Source organism: Bidens hawaiensis, unplaced genomic scaffold, assembly GCF_021521415.1.
Source record: "Bidens hawaiensis isolate Kalapana, Puna unplaced genomic scaffold, B.hawaiensis_p1.1 tig00020520_1, whole genome shotgun sequence".
NCBI lineage: Eukaryota > Viridiplantae > Streptophyta > Magnoliopsida > Asterales > Asteraceae > Bidens > Bidens hawaiensis.
The window spans coordinates 296712-317259 of NW_027493137.1; the positions used below are offsets into that span (position 1 = coordinate 296712).

At 38.2% G+C, this 20548-nt stretch overlaps 1 protein-coding gene across 1 annotated transcript; it reads right to left on the reverse strand.

Annotated features, from left to right (window-relative positions):
- Window positions 1-10017: 10017 nt before the first annotated feature.
- Window positions 10018-11468, reverse strand: LOC143560982 (uncharacterized). The gene is made up of 2 exons (XM_077049152.1): window positions 10143-11468; window positions 10018-10038 (listed from the first exon to the last, which is right to left on the reverse strand). The coding sequence occupies exon 1, from the start codon at window positions 11466-11468 to the stop codon at window positions 10422-10424; it is 1047 nt and encodes a 348-aa protein (XP_076905267.1). The 3' UTR covers window positions 10018-10038; window positions 10143-10421.
- Between the last annotated feature and the right edge of the window lie 9080 nt (window positions 11469-20548).

Sequence of the window (20548 nt, forward strand, 5' to 3'; positions counted from 1 at the left end):
GTATTGGCCATTGTTATTTTGTTTTTTTTTTTAATTTCGCTACTGTTAACGAACATAGCATACCAAATTCGCGTAAACTCACAACCTTAACGCCTAGGAAGAACAACGCATGGGTTTTACCAACGTCCAAATTTATCGACCGACACCACCCCATTGATTCCCAATTTTTATTATATTTTTACCGTCTTTTTAGCTTCGGTATCGTAACGAAAGTAACCTAAATCGACTGCATTCGTGTCGAGATACCGTCTCAAGGCCCTGGACCGACAACGCTTAAGTTTTACCACCGCCCGGGTTTACCGACCAAATAAACATCGTATATTTTATTTTTTTATATGTAAATATAACAAATTTATTTTTTGGGTTTTAACGCTAAGGTTTTACCAACAGTGTCTATACCTTAAAAGACGAGCGTAACCGATAATGTATGAATTAACGTCGACTTATCATCGTAACACTCGGGTTTTACAACACACGGGCTTCGATGCTAGGATTTTACCAGCTGTCCCGACGCAACATGCATGGTAAACACTAGTTTGTAATTCCTAAAACCCTATTATGAAATATATAATATTACATTTATTTAAGTTGTGTATTCAAGTAAGTTATATGTTTTTGTGTTCAGGTGGGGTTAACGTGTTCAAAGTTCTAAATCAAACTTTAATTTTGCGGCTTTTACTAGATTTTAATTTATATGTTTTTGTGTGTCTTAAATAAGATCATGGTAAAAACAAAAATTTATGTGGTGTGCCATGTCATGTGACTCATGTTATATTATGTTATGATTTGTTTCGTTTAAAAGAATCATAATTTGGATCTTGATAGCTTGAATAAGAATATGAGGATATTCATCAGCATGCTAACCGTATTATTAGTTTGGTAACGATTAATATAGTGATTAACGATCAAGTAGGAGTGTGCATGGCTTGGTTTAGGGAGATTTTTGCCAAACCCATAAACACAACCGATATAGCGGTTAATAGATAATAATAACCATAACCGACTCGTCATGGCGGTTTCGGTTAATCGGTTTTAACGTTATAGCGAGTTGGTTAACCTTGACCAAAAGAAACAATCTTTCTGTATGATTGCGAACACTGAATAGTCGCTAATTGTATTGTGGAATTCAAATACATTTCTTTTTTTTTTTACTGCAACTTATGGAATATACCTATCTAATTGACATATTAAATAATTGAAATGACAATTTGGATGAAAATTCAAAACGACAATTATGGAACATTGGAATGAATATGGTAATAAATATCACCAATATTATTCGCCTAAATCCTAGTAGGAGTGGAGATTTTTTTTTCTGTAACGACAATAAGTGTAAAATATCTTGCTCATGCACTAATTCTAATTTCCAAAACCTTATTACTCGATTAATAGTTACATAAATGGGGCGGCTCGGTTATGACGGGTTTCAAATTAACATTAACCAAAATCGACACACATTTGACGGTCTTCAAAAATTCATTAAGCTGACTCACCGGTTATATCGGTTATCTTTTAAAATCCGTTTGTTATGTCGGTTATGGTTCGGTTTGCGGTTATAAAAGTTAATTTGCACACCCCTAAGAATCATCAACAAACTATTTATAAACTGTACTACTAACACTTTACACTTTTGGACTAAACTATTATATTGTCACAGTATCCCTTTCTCTTTTGACCTTTTTTTACCTCAAAAACCTAAAAAGGGAAATCGTATACGAAGTTAAATCACTGAATTCCCATGTAGCTTCTAAAATTGGAAAATCAACCAAATAAACTAATAGTTAAATTTGCAACAACTTTATTGCCTATGCGTACGAATATTTTGTCTAAAATCGCTCGTAATTGTAAATTGAATCAAGGACCATCCGATGAGGGTTAACTTGGTTGGTGAGACCCATGAGCGAGCATCAACAATGATACGTAAAATGTAGGAATGTAGGATGGAGTTGAGACTATTTAGGGAGGTTGAGACAATAAGCGACGACTCCAATTTTCTTGAGAAAATTGGTGCATGGTAATGTGGACTTAGCTTCTTGTTATGTTGCAGGTTAAGGGATGTTACACATACAGTCTCATTTTGAGGTAAAACCCATCCCCGGCTATAGGTTACCGGTGTCACATGTTTCGTTATATTCTCGAGGCCAGTTAGTTGTTTTTCAGGATTCTAAACCTAGCTAGTCTTCTTTCTTGTATTTGGTAGTTTCGTGTGTTCGTTATAGTTTTCCATCTAGTTTTTATAAGTTTATTTTCTATTTATTTACTTTAGTTTCTGTTAGTTAAATCAAATAAAATCAATCACATTAAATTAATCAACCTGGATCAAATAGAGGTTTGTTATCAAGAGCTGTCAAATGTGTTATGGATTTTGATATATGGACTTACTTTATTGTGCTGCTACATGATCGGTACATTTTCTGTAGTGTGAAGTGTGCTTTGGTTTTTCCCTTTTTTAAACTTAAACTGTGAATTGTTTTCTTAATTAATTTTATATACTATTTCACACATCAAGTAATCACATTCCTCTAAAGTGTTGTATAGAAAGTTGTCGCACTGATAGTATTTACATATTGGTGTGAGAATACTTGGTATATGAATACTTGACATCCAAGAACTTGGTGTGAGAGTACTTAGTGTTATACCCCAACCTACGACAGAATATGTTGGGGCGTAACATTAATTATTCAGTAGCTCAGAAGAAACTTACATAAAAGTGACAATAACTATTAATTTGTTGATAAAACTCATGTAAACGTTTACAATAAATAAATTAAAATAAATCATACAAATATTTCTTTATTTGTATAACCTAGAAACAAACTATAGTCTCTACACTTTTTATATGTTTTTGATTCATTTTAAGCCGCAAAACAAAACCCCTAACTTAATTTGATCAAACATGGAGCGATTTAACATATTTAAAACCTAGGTTTTTATAACGAAGATGATGAACTTGAATGTTAATTTATATATATCAGTTACTATTTATAAACCAAACAAACAATCTGGTCTAGTGGTTAGTTCATGTTAGCGTGGGTAGAAGGACCCGGATCGAACCCAGGTCAGGCCGGTTTTTTATTTATTTTTAAAGCTTTTTTAGTTTATTATATTAATCAAATATATTATTAAAAATCATTATAAACTAAATAATGTTCTTTTAAAGTAAATACACTTTATTATAAATTATTTTTATCATTTTTCACTCAAAAACCAACTTTTTGTTAAGTTCGTAAAACCTGATTAATATTATGTTATTCTTTATCATTTTGTTAACTTTATAATAAATTTAAATAATCATATACGAGAATAAAATCCTACCGTAAAAATATACGGCGTATATGTAAATATACGATGTATATAACATATACAACGGATATGTCATTGTCTATATATATAGACATATCTGTCCAACCTAATTAGTAATCTAGATTTCCAGATCTTGTACTTTGTTGAAAGTTGCCATAATCTTTGTACTGATATTTGTTTTCATGGAATATAAAGTATATTAAAAAGTGAATCTATCATGTCCATCTTATATCATAATGATTTCCGCTCATTATGTTGAAGAGTAGATTATAAACTCGGTATATCGATCCTAAGCATACTTGTTGTTTCAGGTAGTATCAGAGCTTTTGGCTCGTATCTACTTAAAGATCACAAGAATTGAATATCTGATCAACAATGTCTTACTTATCAACTTGATTCCACAATTCAACAAGATTTCACCGTAAAATACCTCTGATTTCTACACATTATGGTCGCCTATAGTTTGTGAACAACCCTACCAAGTTACAGATCAAAACAATATCATTTTCATCATCAAAATAGCAAAATTGTGTTTCTAGGATTTCTGTAGCGGATATGACAGATCCACGGATATGACAGATCCGGCGTATAAATTTGTTCTTGTAGTGTATAAGACATACACGGACGTATAAGACATCTTCATCTTAAGACTTATTCGTTTGACTTGAGACTTATCCGTTGACTTGATACTTATCTGTTTGACTTGAAACTTATCCATTGACTTGATATTTATTCGTTGATTTGAGACTTATACGTGAACTTAAACAGTTTGGATTATTTTGTAAAAAATGGATAGCTTGAACGCATTTGTGTCACAACCATCAACTCTTCTTCAAAGTTTAAACCTTGACAATGAAATGGGAACTGCCAACAAACCACCAAAGCTTCTCAGGATAGAGGATTATACGAAATGGGCAGATAAATTCGAGACACATGTGCAAGCGGCTAGTTATGATACGTGGTTGGCTGTGGATGAGGCTAAGAATGAAAATGGAACCAACTACCAGCTATCGTAAATTGCTGAGGATGAGAAAGAATTGTTCGTTAGAAAGAAAAAGATGTTGAAATATTTTAGATGCTTCAACACAATGGATCATGCTATTCTATTTGGCAAGCATTGCTCAACAAAGATAGGGGAAATCTGGATGTGTGGAAATCCAAGATGGTGTTGTTAAAAAGGGAATTTAATATCTTTACTATGGTAAAAGGTGAATCGTTTGATCAACTGTTCGAAAGATATTGTCACCTAGTAAATGAAAAAAAAAAAGAATGGGGATCTACAAGCCTGAATATGAATATATTGATAAATTGGATTATGCTTTACCCGAAGAGTGGGAGATGTTTTGTATGACCCCGACTCTCGGTGGTCCCACAGTTGGTACTCATGCACAATATTTACAAAAATACTTAAACTTAAACAGCTCGTTCCATTAAAATAATAATTCAGAGTATAGGTTCAGTGGAAATTTATTAAAACAAATTCCCAAAATCAAATTGAAATGTATTTAATAAAAGAGAATGTTTAATTTTGTTGAAACTTCCGACTAAGTATGCCTTCAACCGACCGAGTAGTCTCGAGCAAGTCCAAGTGGTAAGCATCACCTGAAACTCACACTAACATGTACACAAAGTCAGCTTAAGCTGAGGGAGTTCAAGTTTAAATAAATAACATTTTTAATAATAATAGATTTTAATTCCTCAGAAGCCACGGTATGCTACGGTGGCTACCGTAAGCTACGGTAGCCCCTGCAGAAACACCATATCGACAATAATAATAGGTAATCATTCTTATATTAAAACATCTCTATACATGCTTTCCTATATATAAAAATATATACATATATATATATATAACATTCAATAATAACATTCAGGGCCAAGAAAACGTACAACCCCAACACGTAACATTCCATCAACGCGTGCAAACACGAAGTATGCATACGTAACATCCGTAATCGATAACGACTACATCATTCGCCAATTATTGGCCATTCAATAATATATATATACACTTCCATACATCATTCAATATTATCATTTCAAGGCCTATCATATATAAATAAGCCTATGCAAGGTAATTTAAATGGTTCTTCAAGCAAAATCGCTTAAGTGTACATGCTAGCCCAAAAACTAAAAAAAAAGAGTAAAAAGGGGCGTCATGAAACTCACCTGACACAAGGCACGAATTCACCACGATCTAGAGGTCCCCTAAGTATCCCCACAACTCAAACGCCTGTCAGTTTATAAACAATCATTACTAACGACACCGAAAGGACTCGTTTATCCTACGGGACGTGCTAACACGGATCGAGTACCTAAGGCCTCGACCTCATTAATCTCTATCATAACAGCTTCCAGGTCTTACTTATACCCACACGACTCTTAGATAATCCCGGGAACAAATAATTCCCAATTTGCCCCCCGGAAGCACTATGTGATACTAACACGCGCGTTTAAGAGTTGGTTAGGCTATTAATATCCAACTCAGCCCCATGTGGACCCAATATGATGAATTCACATTCAAAAAGTCCACACGATGCTACACGAGTCAAATGGGTCGGTAACTCGCAAGTACAAAGCACCAACTATTCAATAAACGCGAATTCACGTTGTGCCGACCCGTTTGAGTAACCGACAACCAATTCAGTCCCATCACCATTAAAATCAATTTCCTACAGTCCATTAATCATACCGAGACTATAAAATTTGAATTGGTTGTTAGTTCCCTCAAATAAAGCGCTAGACATCACAATTCACAAACTAGTCAACCGAATATTAGTTTTCAATCTACAACTAGTTGACCAATCAAACAAACATCAACAAACATAATCTTAAAGTATGTTATACTAGACATACCTAGGAATATTATGGAGTAAAAACCTCAATCACCTCAGTTCCGAAACTGCTCAAACGGGCAGCCACCCGGTAAGACTAAAACAAGCAGTTTATGATCAATACGTGAGTCATAAAGATGGATTATGGTGTAATAGACCTAGGGAAATATAGAACTTACCTCCAATAGAAGTTTTATGCCGACCCCCTGGCTGTAAACCAGATGATTGCAGGTGTGAGTTACATCTTCGCTGGCCGTTCAATTTAAGAAAGAAAAAGAATGAGTGAAGCATGGGGGAACATGATGAGTGTATGAGTTGTTGTCATGGGGGAGTTGTTCTTTTCGCTGAATGGTCAATTAGGTAGGGAAGAAAGGATGGAGAGCAGGTGAAGACAAGGGCATCTGGAGTGGTTGGATGATTTAACCAGAATTATTCGTATCTAAAATCCAATTTTATACAATAGCCCCTCCAAATCAAAGAACATGGCAACTTGAGAGGAAATTAAATGATTTAGCGAACTGGGATAACGAGAAGGAAATTAACGGGTGTTACAAGTCTACCCCCCTTACAATGGGATTCGTCCCTGAATCCCGTTGCTACAGGAACAACTGCGGATAGAGTTTCATCATCTCATCTTCGGATTCCCAAGTAGCCTCGGAACCCTTACAGTGCTTCCACTGCACCTTAACCTGCCTAACTACTTTATTCCTCAAACGCCTTTCCTGACGGTCAAGTATAGCGACAGGCGCTTCAACGTAGTTTAACTTACTATCAAGCTCGATATAATCAAGAGGCACACGGGCCTCCTCATCAGTTAAACATTTCCTCAAATGAGACACGTGGAAAGTAGGATGAATCCCCGCGAGTTCGTCGGGTAAATCCAGTCTATACGCTACCTCACCAACTCGTGACAAAATACGAAACTGACCAATGAACCTCGGACTGAGTTTCCCCCTTTTGCGAAAACGAATAATACCCTTCCAAGGAGAAACTTTCAACATAAAACGGTCACCAACCTCGAACTCAATAGGTCTCCGCCTTTTGTCCGCATAAGACTTTCGACGATCCTGAGCGGCCTTCATAAAAGCCTTTATCTTATCGAGTTTTTCAGTCGTGGCCTCAACCACTTCCAAACTACCCAACTGTTTCTGACCAATGGAGCCCCAACAGACTTGAGTCCTACACCTACGCCCATACAACATCTCAAACGGTGGCATTCCAATCGTAGCGTGATAACTATTATTATACGAGAAATCGACTAACGGTAAGTGACGATCCCAACTACCACCAAAATTGATAACACAAGCCCGCAACATATCTTCCAGAGTTTGAATGGTCCTCTCGGATTGACCATCCGTCTGCGAGTGATAAGCGGTACTAATAAGAAGTTTAGTACCCATCTCCTCATGGAATTTCTTCCAAAATCGAGAGGTAAAACGCGTATCCCTATCCGAAACAATAGATACGGGCACTGCGTGCCTAGAAACGATCTCACAAATGAACACATCGGCTAGTTGCTCAGAATTAAAAGTTTCTCTAATTGGCAAGAAGTGTGCGCTCTTAGTCAATCTATCCATGATTACCCAAATTGTGTCATAACTACCCTTAGGAGTACGAGGCAACTTAGTCACAAAGTCCATCTTAAGATACTCCCACTTCCACTCAGGTATTTCTAGGGGTTGTAGCTTCCCGAAAGGCTTCTGGTGTTCAGCCTTAACTTGCAGACACGTCAAACACTTACTCACGTACTGAGCCACCTCATACTTCATCGCGGGCCACCAGAAATTCTTCTTCAGGTCTTGGTACATCTTGGTCGCGCCCGGATGGATGGAATAGCATGACTTATGTGCTTCATCCAATATCTGGCTCCTGAATCCTCCATGCTTGGGTACCCATAAACGACCGTCCTTATACTTCACCCCGTCACCGACGTTTTATAAAAATTTCTCTTGACCCCAAATATGTTCTGACATAATCCATTCCACCTGTAAGGCCTCGTTCTGAATGTTGGCTATCTGTTTTAAAATATCGGGTCTGAGGATAAGCTGGTAAGACACACGAATAGGATTCGGTCCCTTCTTCCGGCTCAACGCGTCGGCTACCACGTTAGCCTTGCCGGGGTGATACATAATCTCCAGACCATAGTCCTTAATCAATTCTAACCACCGACGCTGACGCATATTCAGTTCCTTTTGTTCGAAGAAATACTTTAAGCTCTTATGATCGGTATAGATAATACAAGGAACACCATACAAATAATGTCTCCATAACTTGAGCACGAACACAACCGCCGCCAGTTCCAAATCGTGAGTAGGATAATTCTCCTCATGAGGCTTTAACTGCCGTGAGGCATAAGCTATGACTCGACCCCGTTGCATCAGAACACATCCAAGCCCTGATAAGAGGCGTCAGAGTAAACAACCAGATCCTCGGTGCCATCGGGTAAAGCTAAAATCGGAGCATGCGTCAACTTGTCCTTTAATTCAAGGAAAGCCTCCTCCTGCTTAGAACCCCACACAAACTTAACATTCTTCTTAGTCAACTTGGTTAACGATGAAGCGATTTTTGAGAAGTCGGGAATGAAGCGGCGGTAATACCGCGCCAATCCCAGAAAACTACGAATTTCAGACGCAGACTTAGGAGATTCCCATTCGTTCACGGCTTCCACCTTTGCAGGGTCGACCAGAATACCGCTCGAGTTAATGACATGACCCAAGAATTGAACCTCGCGTAGCCAAAAAGAACACTTAGAAAATTTCGCGTACAATTTATTCTTACGCAAAGCTTCCAAAACTTCCATGAGATGACCAGCGTGATCGGACTCACTTTTGGAATACACAAGAATGTCATCGATGAACACAATAACAGAACAATCAAGCATCAGCCTACACACCCGGTACATAAGATCCATGAACGTAGCTGGTGCATTAGTCAAACCGAAAGACATCACGAGAAATTCATAATGCCCATATCGAGTGCAGAAGGCAGTCTTAGGGATATCTTCCTCACGAATTTTCAACTGGTGATATCCGGACTTAAGGTCGATTTTTGAAAACCAACTAGCTCCTTGGAGCTGATCAAATAAGTCGTCGATCCTTGGTAGAGGGTATCCATTTTTCACAGTCAGTTAATTCAATTCACGGTAGTCAATGCACATCCGTATACTACCGTATTTCTTTTTGACGAACAAGACTGGGGCACCCCAAGGTGACATGCTCGGTCGAATGAAGCCCTTGTCAAGCAAGTCTTCCAATTGAGTCATAAGTTCTTTCATTTCATTTGGTGCTAGACGGTAAGGGGCTCGAGCAACATGTTTTGCACCTAGAACAAGGTCTATTCGGAACTCGACTTCGCGATCCGGTGGCATATCTGACAAATTATCAGGAAAAAAATCCGGGAAATCCCGAACATTAGGAACATCACCGATTGTAGCATCCTCGGTTTTCACGTTTATAGCATACGCCAGATACGCTCCGCACCCCCGTTGCATCAATTTTCTCGCCTTGAGCATGGATATAATAGGTGGAGTTGCACTATTCTAATCACCGAAGACCGTAATTTGGGTCCCATCCGGGGCCCTTAGATGTACAAGTTTCTGACCACAAATGATTTGAGCATCAACACTCGCGAGCCAGTCCATCCCAAGCACCACATCGAAATAGCCAAGCGGCACCAAGTACAGTCGCACCGGAAATCTATAACCAGACAACTCGATGGTACAACCCTGAATAGCCCAAGACACGGATACAGACTTTCCTACGGCGACCTCAACATCAAACATATCAACCACGCGCTCGGGTAATTATTCAACAAGGAACATAAATTGGTAGACACAAAACTTCTATTGGCACCCGAATCAAATAAAACGGTTGCCTGTATTTTTCATCAAGTAAATAGGTACCTGGTATAATATTACACTACTTACTTAGCTACTTGAACACACAAATGTTCCAAAGGAAAAGAAATTCAAAATGGTAAATTATGATGACGTATTAGGAAAAGTACCCGAAACAACGTCCGCATCATCCTTTGCCTCTTTCTTGGTGATTTTGAAGGCCCTCGCCCTGACCTTTGGCTTTTCTTCCAATTTCCCCCTCGAGGAAGTTCCCGGGTCGCCCCCCCCAGTCTTGATAGTAGGGCAGTTTGATGCTAAGTGGCCAGCTCACTTACAGCAGAAACAAGTCAACGTCGGACACTCGAAATGGGGTGTCCAACCTTATCACAACGAAAACAGGAACTAGACCCATGCTTACATTCCCCTCTCTGCTGTTTCCCACACTTCTTTCACTTTACAAACGCCACATCCTTCTTAAAATCCGAATTCTCAATCTTAACCCTCTTCTCGGCCGAATTAAAGTTGTTTCCCACGGGCCGTTTATCGTACGAATTTGGATTCCACGTCCTCCTAGTCTCGGTTGGCGGTAACTTCTCCCTATGATCGTATAATGTGCCGGATAGGGTAACCACTGAATGAAACGAGTTCATGTTGGTGGTCATCACACCTCTTCGAATATCCGTCGGAAGACCCTTCACATACTTTTTAACCCTCTTGGCTTCAGGAGTAACCAAATCGGGACATAAGCGAGCCATCTTATTAAACTTCGTGGTGTACTCCCGATGCGTCATACTGCCAGCCTCCAAGGTCAAGAAATCTTGTTCAATCTTATCCAATTCGTGTGGAGGACAAAACTGATCAAGAACCAACTTCTTTAACTCAACCCAAGTCATCCTCCTAATAGAACGATCACCCATAGCCTGTACCAGATTATCCCACCAACATAGAGCTTCAGAACGAAGCGAGGCAGTCGCGAAGGTCACCATGTCCTCCTCCTTACACTTACTAACCCTCAATATGGCCTCCATTTCTCTCACCCACTGATGTGCTTCCAACACACCCTTAGTACTGTCGAAGGGAGGAGGGTCACACTTCTTAAAATCTCCATACGAACAGCCTCGGGTAGATGCACTAAAGGTGCGGACCTCATCTCTATCCCCACTCGGCATAAACACCTCTTCTTCCCTGGATGGCATCTCCTTACTCATCCCTTCCTTATCCGAACTCTTACTCAGCAGTGATTTCTCCATGGCCCTGACAGCCTCAGTAACGATTTCGGGAATGGCGCTATGGAGAACCTGGTAAACCTCATCCGCGATAGCCGTGCGCGTAGTAGGATCTAGGGCAGGGTTACCCTCTTCCTCAACGACAGGGGTTTCTTCCGGTTGCGGGGCTGGATCACCTCTCTCGGCCTCGGCACGTGGCTTACGACCACGACCACGAACACTACCACGAACACTGGGACGTCCTCTCTTAGTTGCATGATTAATAACCATGTCTTATCCCTACAAATACAGAATTGTAACACGGTCAAAGGACTTTAACGCTAACGCCATGAGAGTTATCCATATCATATCCATACAAAGACAGAACCCTAACATAGTCAGACACAAGTAGTATTTAGAACATGGAAGGTAAAGGTAAACTGCTAATAACGTTGATCAAGTGTTATTAGTCGTTTACTTCCCCGTCCTAAGCACCCCCTGCTCCTAACCATATTAACATCCCATCTAACACTTAAACATTTAATCATATTCTGGAAACTTTAAAATTAAAGGAATGACTAAACAATTAAAGTTACCTCTTGGCGTGCAACTACTCGCGGTTGGAATACTAGTCTTTTCCCTTACAGTTTGAGTCCAAGCATTCGGGGATGCTCGGATCCCTCGAACCATGGCTCTGATACCAACTTGTAAGACCCCGACTCCAGGTGGTCCCACAGTTGGTACTCATACACGATATTTACAAAAATACTTAAACTTAAACAGCTCGTTCCATTAAAATAATAATTCAGAGTATAGGTTCAGCAGAAAATTATTAAAACAAATTCCCAAAATCAAATTGAAATGTATTTAATAAAACATTAAAGAGAATGTTTAATTTTATTGAAACTTCCGACTAAGTATGCCTTCAACCGACCGAGTAGTCTCGAGCACGTCCAAGTGGTAAGCATCCTCCTCTTAAGCTGAAACTCACACTAACATGTACACAAAGTCAGCTTAAGCTGAGTGAGTTCAAGTTTAAATAAAAAACATTTTTAATAATAATAGATTTTAATTCCTCAGAAGCCACAGTATGCTACGGTGGCTACCGTAAGCTACGATAGCCCCTGCAGAAACACCATATCGACAATAATAATAGGTAATCATTCTTATATATAAACATCTCAATACATGCTTTCCTATATATAAAAATATATACATATATATAACATTCAATAATAACATTCAGGGCCGAGAAAACGTACAACCCCAACCCGTAACATTCAATCAACGCGTGCAAACACGAAGTATGCATACGTAACATCCGTAATCGATAACGACTGCATCATTCGCCAATTATTGGCCATTCAATAATATATATATACACTTCCATACATCATTCAATATTATCATTTCAAGGCCTATCATATATAAATAAGCCTATGCAAGGTAATTTAAATGGTTCTTCAAGCAAAATCGCTTAAGTGTACATGCTAGCCAAAAACTAAAAAAAAAAAGAGTAAAAAGGGGTGTCATGAAACTCACCTGACACAAGGCACGAATTCACCACGAGCTAGAGGTCCCCTAAGTATCCCCACAACTCAAACGCCTGTTGGTTTATAAACAATCATTACTAACGACACCGAAAGGACTCGTTTATCCTACGGGACGTGCTAACACGGCTCGAGTATCTAAGGCCTCGACCTCATCAATCTCGTCATAACAGCTCCCGGACCTTACTTATACCCACACGACTCTTAGATACTCCCGGGAACAAAGAATTCCCAATTTGCCCCCCGGAAGCACTATGTGATACTAACACGTGCGTTTAAGAGTTGGTTAGGCTATTAATATCCAACTCAGCCCCATGTGGAACCAATATGATGAATTCACAGTCAAAAAGTCCACACGACACTACACGAGTCAAATGGGTCGGTAACTCGCAAGTACAAAGCACCAACTATTCAATAAACGCGAATTCACGTTGCGCCGACCCGTTTGAGTAACCGACAACCAATTCAGTCCCATCACCTTTAAAATCAATTTCCTGCACTCCATTAATCATACCGAGACTATAACATTTGAATTGGTTGTTAGTTCCCTCAAATAAAGCGCTAGACATCACAATTCACAAACTAGTCAACCTAATATTAGTGTTCAATCTACAACTAGTTGACCAATCAAACAAACATCAACAGACGTAATCTTAAAGTATGTTATACTAGACATACCTAGGATGATTATGGAGTGAAAACCTCAATCACCTCAGTTACGAAACTGCTCAAACGAGCAGCCACCCGGTAAGACTAAAACAAGCAGTTTTTGATCAATACGTGAGTCATAAAGATGGATTATGGTGTAATAGACCTGGGGAAATATAGAACTTACCTTCAATAGAAGTTTTATGCCCACCCCCTGGCTGTAAACAAGATGATTGCAGGTGTGAGTTACATCTTTGCTGGCCGTTCAATTTAAGAAAGAAAAAGAATGAGTGAAGCATGGGGGAACATGATGAGTGGATGAGTTGTTGTCATAGGGGAGTTGTTTTTTTCGCTGAATGGTCGATTAGGTAGGGAAGAAAGGATGGAGAGCAGGTGAAGACAAGGGCATGTGGAGTGGTTGGATGATTCAACCAGAATTATTCATATCTAAAATCTAATTTTATTCAATAGCCCCTAAAAATCAAAGAACATGGCAACTTGAGAGGAAATTAAATGATTTAGCGAACTGGGATAACGAGAAGGAAATTAACGGGTGTTACATGTTTATCATGATTCAACAATCAAATCCGGTTGTTTTTTCCCGTCTCAATCTAGCTAGGTTCATTGAGATGCTAGAGGCGCAAGAGTTAAAATTGAGGAAAAAGCATAAAATGAAGAGCTCGACAACTACTCAAGATATTGGTTTATACAATAAGAATTCTAATTTCACTTCTAGTCCGAAGATTCAAACCACATACTGTCCTGAAGCGGTTGCCTTTGTAGGAAATACACTTGGTGGATCTCAAGCTACTCCATAATATTCTAGTAGCTACTCTGGAACTATGCCTACTGATTAGAACACACAGCCATATAACCAAAATTCTGATGTTTTACAGTGCAACATTGTTGTGAATCTCAAGAACTCAAACGGTTTAACTTCCGATAATGTCAAAGAGCACATGGGATTTCTTGGATCTGTTTTGGAATCGTATGAATGTCTAATTGCCTGAAGGATTGGAAACTACAACATGACAAAGGAAGACTACGATCAAAAAGACCCAGAAGAAATGGAGATGCTAGACATCAAATGGTGAATTGAAAGTGTTATCAGAAGAGCTCAAAGGTTCAAAGAAATCACCGGGAAAAACTGTTTAGATGTTACATCTTCAAAATTGAGTTTTTATAAATCCAAAGTGATATGTTTCAGATGCCAAGAAAAGGGACATTTCAATAGAGAATGTACGAACAAAGAAGCTGGTGATAGTAGTGACAATCCTTTTGGAAGAGATTACAATCAACAAGATATTTACCACCAAAGCTCTCCTCACAAACCCTCTGATGCTGGAAAGAAACCACCTGAAGCTTCAACTTCAAAAGCATAACAAGCAACTCTAATGGATTAGGGGTTCAACTAGAACAACTTTGTCTAACAAGCAAATGTTGCTAAGGTATTTGAGAATGTTGTTGGGATTGTTGAAAGTGTTAAAGAAGTTGAAGAAGTAGTTGAAGAGGCAGTTGAAGAAGTAGAGGTTGAAAAGGTGTTTAAGTCTGTTGAGAAGAATATGATTGCTGAAAAATTGAGGACGTAAACTAGAATGAGGAATTGGCTGCTGATGAAATCAAGGAAGAACTTGAGGATGATGAACCGCGTACATATGATAGGATTTATCCTATTTCCAATATATTTTTCTACCTGATATATTAGAAAGTTTTGCAGGTTGGTTCAATGGAGAAGAAGTGCCACATGGCATGTAACATCCCGAAATTTCTAAGAATAATATTTTATATATTATTTGTTTATGATGGAAAAGTGTACTCGATTTAGTGGAGAATTAATAAAATAATAGAGAAGAAAGGTTAAGTAGGCTTAGATGAAATTAATTATGGACCAGGAAGGAAAGATGGGCCTTAGGTCCATGGGCTTAAGGAAGTATAAATACCCCTTAAACCCTAATCTTTTCCATTATTATCCATCTCTACACCATAATCTACACCATCAAAAACACACATAAACACTATCCTATAACCCGAGCCAAGATCCGAAGGTGAAAAACTGAGCCTGTTGGTGCTAGAACGTTGTGACGAGCCAAAATAACACTAAGACCAGCTCGTGTTCGTAAACCAACTCGTTTAAGGTACGTTTAAAACGAAAACTTGTTCATTTTGGTTTAGATTCGTTTGGGAACTCTTAGATCTGTATGTAAATGATTAAAACAAATCCGACGCAACAAATCTCATTGAAATTAGTTAACAATTAACGGGTTAATCGAGGGTAAATGAGCCGTGAGCATACATTTATAAATCGCACCCCCTTAAAATGTGATATTGGGAAAGTTTGATGATTGGGGATTTTAAGCGCTGCATAGACGAATCTAATGATACCAAAATCGTGTTGTTTTGTTAAGAAACGAAGGTTTATTGCAGATCTGGTATGAGTTGACTGTTCTGTGTTCATATCGATTTTGACTTTTACCTCAGGGTCAAATTCTGGATAAGACTGATGTGATTCTTTAAGGTAAAGTAACGAATTGATTAGCCAATTCATTCTGGCAAGATAATGAATCAGTTCACCAATTCGTTATGGCAAGATAACGAATTAGTTCACCCATTCGTTATGTCCAGATAACGAATCAACTCACCCAATTTGTTATGTTTAGATAACTAATCAAGTCAGGATCAGATAACGAATCGGAATGACGAACCAGATGATGGCAAGATGACGAACTAGGATAACGAACCAGAATAACGAATCAGCTAACGAATCAGGGCAGCGAAGCAGATAACGAATTAGGCTGTGATCCGATAACGAATTAGGCTTAATTCATAATAGCAAATGAGATGGCGAATTAGAAAATAATTTAAAATCCTAATGAAAAATGTGTTAAGACAGTTAATAGAAATAAAATTTTTCCAAGCTGACCTGGCAGCTCGACCCCAGCTAGGGTCTCTGCCCCTTGGACCCTGCTAGGGGTTTCCGCCCCTGGAACCCCGCTGCCAGGCCCTGACCCCCATTCGTTGAAGGTTCTAATTAAACTAGAAAGACGTTATGCGAAGTGATAGTTAATTGATACGTGTAATTGTTACGTGTAACTATTACGTGTAAGTATTAGACAGTTAGCCGTGTACAGGTCAAGTAAGAGATAACCATTAGCGGTGAACGTAACCAAGTTCAGATGAGTTTCTAGCCATATTTCCTTGTTATGTTTTCGGGGCTGTGTGCATACTCGATGTGAAGTGTGAATACACTTACCTTAAGTGGTAAGTGTATGTTATAATGATTGATGTGATAGTAAGTATTATGTTATGAATGAATGTTTGTAGGTGTGTGAACGATCTTCTGATATTGCGCGTAGATCTTCGGATATTTTATCAAGACGTTGAGATATTGAAGACTTGATTCATTGAAGGTTATACTATTATATCCAATGGAGCAGAATTTTCATAAGTACTTTTTATTGTGGTATTACGATGAATCAACTGGTGAATCAGTAATCAATTTGGATAGAGGAAACAAGAATTATGATGTGATTATGGTGCTTGACCCGACGTGATTGATGAATTGTTCAGAGAAAGATATTGAGGTCCTACATTCCCACAATATTCAAGTTTATTCTGATAAGGGTGAGAACCAGGCGCAACAATACCAGCGAGTCGTGAATGTTTGTTATGTTAACAATACACATTCTGGAAGAGTCTAGGAGACAAAGTGGATTAGTGTTGGAAAGGAGGAAGACAAGAACGGGGCTGAGCTCGAAGCTGAACGTAAAGATAGATTGACTAGAGCTTCTTGGAACATGTTTAATTATATGCATGTTGGTGTTCAAGAACTACGCCTCAGGGAAGTTCAACCAGACCCTCGTTTAAAAAAGCACGTAAAGCGTACATAGCAAGAGTGTTTGGGATGACAGAGTGAAGACAATCAACATCTAGCAATATCCAAGGGGGAGTTTGTTAGAACATTATGTCTAATGCTAGTATCTTGTATTTGTATTGAAAACAGTGTTGGAAATAGGTTTGAATGTGTAATGGGTGTATAAGTCATATCCAACGGATATGTATATATATATTGCGTATATGTACATATGTGATGTATATAACATATACGGCGGATATGTCATTGTTTATATACATAGACATATTTGTCCAGCCTAGTTAGTAATCAAGATTTCCAAATTTTGTATTGTGCTGAAAGTTGTCATAATCTTTGTACTGATATCTGTTTTCGTGGAATATAAAGTATATTAAAAAGTGAATTTATCATGCTAATTATAAACAAGTAATATTAAAATGATAATAAAATCGTTAAAATCTTGTAAAACATAAAAAATAATATGATAATATCAAAATGCCATAAAATAATAAAAAATATATTAAAATAATAAATAATCTCTAAAACTAGATTATTTAACTTTTACAATCCCATTAGTTAGTCTTTGATGAATGGGCAACGAATAGATATGATTTTTAGTGGGTGATGCGTTTTGTTCGGCGAAAATAAGTAATGAAAGGTCGGGCCATACTCAAGCCCCAATTTTTTGTATGAATGTGAAAATATTATAAATATTATGAATTTTGAAATTTGAATACGTTAACATATAATGCTTGGGTAGGTTTAACGATAGAGTATGCCAAGTAGCCGGTGATATAGATCCTAAGCCGTCTAGCTTTAGTGTTTTACATTTCATTGGCGTATGGTTTTATAACCTTAAATCTTGTATTGATGGGATGCCTCGGGTCCAGAGATTATGGGTCTGTATGCGTTTTATCATCTGGGTATTCACATTTTCTAAGTGGATTTGTGAATATTAAAAAGCTAAAAATAGCAAACCCGCAGTTTTCTGCCAAACATAAGTCATTAAACTTGATCAGCTCGTACTTAAAGTATAAATACACTACTGACTTTATCATCCACACTATTAGCCCTGTAAGGTCCCCTTGCTCGCGTCTCATTACCATTAAGAAACAGACCACAAGGGACACGCCACATGTAAACCCTATAGATAAATTCGTGCATACTCACATGTGGTAATGGTTTTGGGGTATTACTTGATAACGGGGGTATGTCATGTTGTGGGGAACACTAGCTAATTAATTAATTATACCTTAATTGTATATAATGGCTGCTTTGGTAAACTTTGATGATTAAATTTAGGTGGATAAACAATACACTTGATCGTCTTAACTATTCATGCAAAAAAAACAACAAAATTTTAAATCTGCAAATTTTGAGGTTTAAGTCAAGTTGGGGTGGTCTGGTTGGGTAATAACTGAAAATAAAGGGTCTTAACTATGGAAATCACTGAGTTAAATAAATGAAGAAATTATTGGATCTTACGTGTTTCAGTAAAATCAAGGCATGGGTTTAAGTGGACAACAATATCGGTGATCGCGGTTTTTTCGTTTTTCTAAGCTTTAATATAATCTATATGTATTTAACACTATATTCTCTGATTTTGATTATATGGCATTAAGCTTTTTCAGGGATGAAAAAAAGAGTAACTGTGGGGATATTTGATATATTGATATTTATTTATATTTACCTTGTATATTTATTGTATTATCTTTATTAGTTATTGTTCGTTTTTAGTTAAGATTTGTATACTACTAACATATTTGTGTTTTGTAGGTTTCGGAAGTTGAACATGGTTAAAAAGGGAGAAAAACGAGTTACAGTATGTTTAAACGAGTAGCCGGAACGAATCAGGAAGGAACCAAAATGATAGATGGCCGGACTGGCCGAAACCGGCCTAGTGGGACACGCAGCACCGAGCGGTCAACCCTTGCTTTCTGGTTGTGCGGAGCCTAGAGGTTAATATTCCAAAATTTCGCACGAATTGTCAAGTTTTGGGCCTAGTTTCACAATATAACCCTTAACCTTAACCTGAAAACTACCATACAAATACCAGCCGAATTTGGAGTTTCTTGGAGCTTAAAATTGTGTTATTTGGCAGTTTTAAAGGCATGGAATCATCAGGTGAAGAGATTTACGGTCGAGATTGAAGACTACGTGTTTTATCACCTTTAATCATTTGTTTCCATTCTTTTCACCAAAATGATAGATGGCCGGACCGGCCGAAGCCGGCCTAGTGGGACACGCAGCACCGAGCGGTCAACCCTTGCTTTCTGGTTGTGCGGAGCCTAGAGGTTAATATTCCAAAATTTCGCACGAATTGTCAAGTTTTGGGCCTAGTTTCACGATATAACCCTTAACCTTAACCTGAAAACTACCATACAAATACCAGCCGAATTTGGAGTTTCTTGGAGCTTAAAATTGTGTTATTTGGCAGTTTTAAAGGCATGGAATCATCAGGTGAAGAGATTTACGGTCGAGATTGAAGACTACGTGTTTTATCACCTTTAATCATTTGTTTCCATTCTTTTCACCAAAATGATAGATGGCCGGACCGGCCGAAGCCGGCCTAGTGGGACACGCAGCACCGAGCGGTCAACCCTTGCTTTCTGGTTGTGCGGAGCCTAGAGGTTAATATTCCAAAATTTCGCACGAATTGTCAAGTTTTGGGCCTAGTTTCACGATATAACCCTTAACCTTAACCTGAAAACTACCATACAAATACCAGCCGAATTTGGAGTTTCTTGGAGCTTAAAATTGTGTTATTTGGCAGTTTTAAAGGCATGGAATCATCAGGTGAAGAGATTTACGGTCGAGATTGAAGACTACGTGTTTTATCACCTTTAATCATTTGTTTCCATTCTTTTCACCAAAATGATAGATGGCCGGACCGGCCGAAGCCGGCCTAGTGGGATACGCAGCACCGAGCGGTCAACCCTTGCTTTCTGGTTGTGCGGAGCCTAGAGGTTAATATTCCAAAATTTCGCACGAATTGTCAAGTTTTGGGCCTAGTTTCACGATATAACCCTTAACCTTAACCTGAAAACTACCATACAAATACCAGCCGAATTTGGAGTTTCTTGGAGCTTAAAATTGTGTTATTTGGCAGTTTTAAAGGCATGGAATCATCAGGTGAAGAGATTTACAGTCGAGATTGAAGACTACGTGTTTTATCACCTTTAATCATTTGTTTCCATTCTTTTCACCATGTTTTTTTTCAGTATTATTTTGTTAAATTTTTCGATGCTAGACTAAACATTACAGGCTGCCTAGGCTATCGATGAACCTTAATTGATATTTGATTTTAGTTGGATTATTATTTT

Coding starts and splice junctions, on each gene's coding strand:
- LOC143560982 (XM_077049152.1), bottom strand. CDS start 11,468: ATGGTTATTAATCATGCAACTAAGAGAGGACGTCCCAGTGTTCGTGGT.